Source organism: Vigna unguiculata, chromosome 5 (genome assembly GCF_037176805.1).
Source record: "Vigna unguiculata cultivar grain cowpea cultivar isolate G323 ecotype 2 chromosome 5, ASM3717680v1, whole genome shotgun sequence".
Classification (NCBI taxonomy): Eukaryota; Viridiplantae; Streptophyta; class Magnoliopsida; order Fabales; family Fabaceae; genus Vigna; species Vigna unguiculata.
Genome location: NC_140796.1, coordinates 28,554,010 through 28,561,314, shown reverse-complemented (window position 1 = coordinate 28,561,314; position 7,305 = coordinate 28,554,010). Strand labels below are relative to the sequence as shown.

Sequence of the window (7,305 nt, the reverse complement as noted above, 5' to 3'; positions counted from 1 at the left end):
CTCTGAACATCTCCTTCTGCAGTATTTTTATGAAGGCCTGCACCACATGGATAGAAACATGATTGATGCCGCAAGTATTGGTTGTAACATCCCGTCAGGATATTACGGATTTATAAATAAAATAAAGAAAATAAATTATCAGCGCATTTAATAATACCTCATTTTCCCAAAACGCGGGAAAATTTAAAACTTTATTAAACGATCGAATAAAGTTTATAAGTACCAAAATCATAATGTTATAAAATTACCCATCAGGGTTTACATCAGTTTCCAAAAGTAATAAAGAAAACGTAAGAATTCCCCAAGTCTAACCCCTCTCCACGTCTAAGCATCACTTGAGCCACCTGCATCAACAACATCTGCTCCCGTGTAGCGCGTACACGATCATCGCCACACACACGAAGATAGGGTGAGCTTAACAAATAAACCACATATATAAAGTTACAAAAATATAAGCATATAAACTCATGTGACTGTACATAACATAAACATCTCACATTGTCTCATTCCTTAATTCCTACCATCTGACCCCCAATCAGAGTATTCGTGTTCTACAATGTCTAAGGATTACTTCAAGGTGACTTGCTGCCATACCTATCGGTCACAACCGATAGAGCACGTGCGGGAAAACATGCTACGGATCATACACCGCAACGCCAGGTAGAGTTCCCATATACGAACATAGTCCGTATCGTCCCAAGACTGCCAAACTCGTCAGCCAACAACTTAGGATGGCAATCTATCTGGACCCATCCGTACTGGCCACAACCAGCACACTCACACCGGCAACACTTGCCAACCCGGGCCATAACTCAAAGGTTCCTCATGTTCATCCGCCATCCCGAGCCACAACTCAAGAGATGCTATTCTGAGCCACAGCTCAAGGAATACCACGTGCTTAACCCTTATCCCAAGCCACAACTCCAGGGATACGTTCCGAGCCACAACTCAAGGAACACCAGCAATCCCACCTTTAAAGCACCACTGGAAGCCTTGTAGACCACAAATACGAAATCAAAATTCCAAGCTGCAGCAGTACAAATCGCCTGGCGGGGGACACGTGTCGCCAGGCGCTGCCAGCTCCCAGACCGCCTGGCGGGTCTCGCGTACCGCTAGGCACACAACGCCTTAATTTTCCTCTCGCCATCGCGACCGCCGGGCGGAACCATTTCTGCCACCAGGCGCACACCACCTCGAGACCCCACTGTTGTCTCGCTACCGCCTGGCGGTTCACATCCCACCGCCAGGCGCCGTGACAGTACAACACTTTCTGGTTTTTCTGCCCATGTCTTATACAATTTCTTACCTCATTTCTACCTATTCAATCCCCTGTATCATATACTTACGAGATTACTATCATTAGTGAGGTCCAATCCTCAACTTCTTATCTTGGTAGCAGCACCCATTCAATCAAAACATTAAACTCCTCCCTTCTTAACTCATTAATACTCCTAGATTCTTTACACTTAAGTTGTTGCCAAGTCCACTACGCATGTTTGAGCTCTCATTCCCGATAATTGGTTAATTCTTTAAACCCCCTCGCACCCAACTATTTTACTATTCAGAATCAGTATTACCTCACAATAAAGGAAGACCCCTATTATTTAATATCACTACTTCCTAAGGCAATTCTCCCCCTTGAGACGCATGCACGACTCCCTCATCAACCTTCCCAAATACCACGAAAATTTCCACCTATTGACCCCAATCCAACAGAACAGAATCCCTCCTCAGCGCACAACACCTCAGCCTGGAGTATTTCTGCCACTGCGCGGGCGCCTGGCGGCCAGCCCATGTGCCGCAGGTGGTGCTTGCCATCTGGGTTTTTTCCAGATTTTTCTCGCATCCAAAACCCCACCATTTCTCCACCTCTGTGAATTTTCACTACACGTAATCCAGTTCAAGTACAATCACAACGACTCCATATTTTAATTATACTGATCCTTATTCCTATATCGAGTTCACAGTAATTCAATTCAAATAGCAATCCAAGATAACATACCTTCAACCCTAAACTTACACACTGTTCCATTCAATTAAGCCCTTAATTAGGTGTCCATACCTACTGTTGGTTAACATTATCCCCTTTTACGGTTCCCCATTGACTTTTGCCCCGATTAGATTTAGCCTAGAACCCCAGAAAACCCAAAACGGGAGAAATGGCCCCGCGTCGCCTGGCGGTTCAACCAGCCCCGCCAGGCGCTTCATCCGCAAACCCAAAAATTAGTATAAATCCTAAGCGTCGCCTGGCGGCCGGGAGTGTGCCACCAGGCGGTTCCCTTCTCAGAACCCCAAAACAGTGCAGAACAGATGAGTCGCCTAGTAGTGGTTCATCACCCGCTAGGCGGTTTCTTGAAATTTCCCAGAAACACAGTATTTCAAGATTTCAACAGTTCATAGGCACCCCAATTAGCATACATCACATCATAATATTGGTTGAAGCAAAAACAGTAGAGTCCAGCTCCCCTAACCTGGTTTTTCCTTCGTTTAAGCTTGATGATCAAAATTCCTCCCTACGCCAATGGTTCCCTTAGCCTTCTCACAATTCAGTCCCTAAAATCCCTCTCAATCTCACAAGCTCTCAGATTTTCGTGCTCTCTCCCTGGGTATGTTTTCCAGCTTGCAAAACCTTCACTATTAACCTAGTTTTACCTTTTAAAGTGTGCCTAAAACTTAACTAAATGCCCTAGAATGAAAATTAATTATTAGGTGGTATTTTAATGTCATTCACCCCCTCCTTAAGGCCATTTTCCAGCCACCCCTCAGCTGCCATACCACTAGGGTTTTCCTTTCCACCTTTTCATATTCAAATCAAATCCAAAAATGCCAAAAATAAAGTTTAATGTAAGTTCTCTAAGGGTTGAACTCATAACCATGCAATTACCAAATCAATATCACACCATCATGCTAATTCATGTTTCATGCTTAACAAATCCAATTCAGACATCATATCATACCAGAACATAATTTCATAGTTTAAATAATAAAACAATAGCACAAAAGTTAGCATACATAGGACTCAAACCCAAGTCCTCTGACACAATCAAAGTACTCTCAACCATTTGAGCTAGTACTTTTCCACATCATACCAACCATAATTTAACGTCATAATTATTTCCCCTTCTGCATTTATTAATTAATTAAATTCTATGGGTTTTACATTGGTGCTCTTGGTAACATGATCCCACTTGCAGCCAGGCAACTAATCGAGAACATGGCTTCCAATTCTCAACAATTTGGAACAAGGAGTGATGCTATAACTATTAGAGGAGTACATGATGTAAGGGCAACCAAATATACCAAGAAGTTGGAGAGTAAGATTGATGCTCTTACCACACTGGTCAATCACCTTGCTTCCAATTAGGGAGCTCTAGTTGCAAGAGTTTGTGGCCTTTGTACATCTATTGATCATTTTACAGACTCTTACACAGCATTGCAACAACAAGCTGCTACTTCTTCTACACTAGTGGATACTCTTCACGCCTATGCAGCTAATATTTTCAACAACAATAGGCCCCACCAACAACAATAACAAAACCATGATTTGTTAACAAACAGATACAACCCAGGATGGAGGAATCATCCTAATTTGAGATGGGGAAGCCAAGGCAACCAACACCAGCAAAACCAACAATTTCAAAATGTGCAGCCACCTCCACAACAAAGAGCTGCACCTGCACAAGCTGCTCCGGTTCCACTTATACCCACACCAGCTCCTACTGCAGCACCTGTACCTTCTTCTTCTACTTCATTAGAAGAGTTGGTTAGAGTGATGACACTTCAAAATATGCAATTCTAGCAGGAGACTAGGGCCTCAATCCAGACTTTGACACTCGTGAGCCTACACCTCAAAAGGAAGTCGACCTTGCCACACTTTAGAGAAAGCATGATGCTCATGCAGCTGGTCCTTCCACATCTGGTGTGACTTCTACGCCTTCCACCTCTACTATTACACCTTCCATACCTCTTCCTTTCCCTCCAAGAGCCATTCCAAGTAAGAAGATGGAAGAGGTTGACAAGGAGATCCTAGAAACATTCAGGAAGGTGGAGGTGAACATACCTTTGTTGGATGCCATCAAACAGATTCCCAGATATGCAAAGTTCTTGAAGGAGTTGTGCACACACAAGAAGAGGCTAAAGGGAAACGAGAAGATCAACATGGGGAGAAATGTGTCAGCATTGATAGGTAAATCTGTTCCTCAATTTTGAGAAAAGCCATTTCAGGGTAGAACAAGGCATAATATTGGGGCACATAATTTCGAGTTAGGGCATTGAAGTTGACCCTGCCAAGATTTCAATTATTTCACAATTGCCTTACCCCTCTTTTGTGCGAGAGGTTCGTTCTTTTCTTGGCCATGCAGGGTTCTATAGGTGTTTCATTCAGGACTTCAGTAAAAAGGCCCTTCCATTGTCTAACTTACTGCAAAAGGACGTTGACTTCATCTTTAATGAAGGATGCAAAGAGGCTTTTGATTGCCTTAAGAAGGCCCTGACCACCACTCCAATCATTCAGGCGCCCGATTGGACAGTCCCGTTCAAGCTGATGTGTGATGCATCCAACTATGCATTAGGGGCTGTTCTAGCTCAAAGAATTGACAAACAACCGAGGGTAATCTACTACGCCTCCAGGACATTAGATGCTGCCCAAGCAAACTACACCACAATAGAAAAAGGAGCTTCTTATGGTAGTTTTTGCACTTGAAAAGTTTAGATCTTATCTGCTTGGTTCTCCTATTATTGTGTTTACTAACCATGCAGCTCTTAAGTACCTATTGAAGAAGGCAGAATCAAAGCCTCGAATGATAAGATGGATGCTCTGGCTCCAAGAATTCGATTTGGAGATCCGTGATAGGAGCGGGGCATAAAACTTGGTTGTAGACCACCTGAGCAGGATTGAGAGGTCTACTAATGGTGCTTCCCCAATCTGGGATGACTTTCCCGATGAAAGTTTGTTGACACTCTCTACTTCTCCCTCACCTTGGTTTGCTAACATCGTGAATTATCTTGCTGCTTCTATTTTTCCTCCCCTAGCATCCAAAGCTCAATGTGATAAACTCAAGAGCGATGCTAGGTATTACATCTGGGATGACCCCTATCTGTGGAAAATGTGCATTGATCAGGTTATCAGGAGATGCATTCCGGACCATGAGATTGACTCGGTCCTTAAACTTAGTCATTCATCTACACCTGGTGGTCATCATGACACACAAAGGACAGCTCGCAAGGTGCTAGATTGTGGATTTTATTGGCCTACCATCTTCAAGGATGCGTGGAGGATTTGTAGCACGTGTGAGGAATGCCAATGAGAAGGAGGAGCCATTTCTTGGAAACAACAGATGCCTCAACAACCCATGTTGTTTTGTGAGGTCTTTGATGTTTAGGGTATAGATTTCATGGGCCCTTTTCCTGTTTCCTTTGGTTTTACTTACATCTTGCTTGCTAATGATTATGTTGCAAAATGGGTGGAAGCCAAAGCCACTAGAACTAATCATGCTCGAGTTGTTGTAGACTTTGTTAGGTCTCAGATATTTTGCAGGTTTGGAGTTCCTAGAGCTATCGTTAGTGACCAGGGCACCTATTTTTGCAATAGATCCATGGGGGTTTTGCTTCAAAAGTATAGGGTTGTGCACAAACTTTCTAATGGGCAAGCCGAGATCTCAAACAGAGAAATCAAGAGGATCTTGGAGAAGATTGTGCAGCCCAACAGGAAGGATTGGAGCAATAAACTTGAGGACGCTATTTGGGCTCACAGGATTGCTTACAAGGCACCTATAGGGATGTCTCCTTATCAGGTTGTCTTTGGTAAGCCATGCCACCTTCTCACTTGATCAAGCTGGTGAGGAAAGGAAGATGCAGTTGAACAAGTTAGATGAGATCCGTTTGGAGGTATATCAGAACTTTGTTCTACAAAGAGAAGACCAAGCGATTCCATGATAGCTTCATAGGTAGAAAGGAGTTCGTTGTTGGTCAGCAAGTGTTACTGTATAACTCTAGACTTGGACTCACGGGGGGTAAGTTACGGTCAAAGTGGATTGGCCCTTTTGTTTTTACTAATGTTTATCATTATGGTGCAGTTGAAATCAAAAGCCTGTCCACCGATAAGAGCTTCAAAGTGAATGGGTATCGTTTGAAGCCATTCCTCAGTAACCCTGCCTTGGTGGATACTGTTGTGGAGGAAACTTCCCTGCTTGACCGTACTTTTGTTTCACCATGATTCAGGGAGTTTTATTTCCCCTTCTTTACTTTTATTGCACTTGTACAAGTCTGTCTGTTGTTGTTTCCTTTTATTTGTTTCCTTTTTGTTAATTTGTGTTATGTTTTTATTTTCTGTTTGGGACACTCACTTCACTTTGGAGGATGAGTTGTTGGTTAGTCTGTGGATTGATATCCTTGCTTTCTCTTTGCATGTCAAGTTGCATTTGGAATTGTTTTACCCTGTGTGAGAATTTGAGCCACTCTCTGTTCTTTGTTGTATGATATATGCCTCTTGAATGCTTGCACAGTGGCCTTGGCTTGACTCTTTCCAATGTTTTTCTGATTCACATGCATGTTGGGATATGATTGAGGCAATTTTGTTCTGTGAGCCTATAGCCTGATGAGCCTACCTTGAATTTTTTCCGTTGATACCCCTTTTTGAGCCTACATACCCTTTCATTGTTCTACAACTCATTTCAAGCCCTTAGCCTGAAAAACCATGATTATTTCTACCTTAGAAAATTTTAGAGCTTTGGAATTGTTTTGGGAATGGGTGCTCAATTAAGTGTGGTCGAGCACAACAAGTGTGGTTGTGCGCGCACTTGTTGTTGGTTCTTGGAATTGCTCATTTGTATACCTAGGTGGGATTTCAAAATTTTTGTTTCTCTACATGTTCTTTGTGTTTAAAAAAAATAAGAAGAGAGAAAACAAAAAAAAGAAGAAAAGAAAATAAAACAAAGAATAAAAATAAAAGGAGTTTGGATTTGAGCATTGTGTGAGAACCAAATTTGGAAGTGTTGGTGTTTGGGAGTACTTTCATGCTTGATTGAGACTTATTCCCCACAACTCTTCTATTTCCTTTTTTTCTTAGCTACTTATCCATATGTTCCACACCTTGTCCTCAACCCCATTACAACCTTGAAAAGCCCTTCTGATCTTGACCTGTGTAACACCCCCGGATCCTCTTGGGCTTACCAGGCATCCCACCTACCACCCTCAAACCGGTTGTGTTAGGTCTGCAGCTCAATACACCCCAACCCATCACCCTTCTCCGTCCATTCATACTGGGTGGGTTGTTGCCAGTGGGAATCGAACCCCCAACCTGACCTT

General features: G+C 42.9%; 1 protein-coding gene across 1 annotated transcript; it reads left to right on the top strand.

The window, feature by feature from the left end:
* Nucleotides 1-4,002: 4,002 nt before the first annotated feature.
* Nucleotides 4,003-6,214, top strand: LOC146886327 (uncharacterized). Its single transcript, XM_085673396.1, has 6 exons — nt 4,003-4,186; nt 4,362-4,609; nt 5,121-5,225; nt 5,382-5,779; nt 5,896-6,011; nt 6,075-6,214. Exons 1-6 carry the CDS (start codon nt 4,003-4,005, stop codon nt 6,212-6,214), a joined length of 1,191 nt encoding a protein of 396 aa, XP_085529522.1.
* Nucleotides 6,215-7,305: the final 1,091 nt, after the last annotated feature.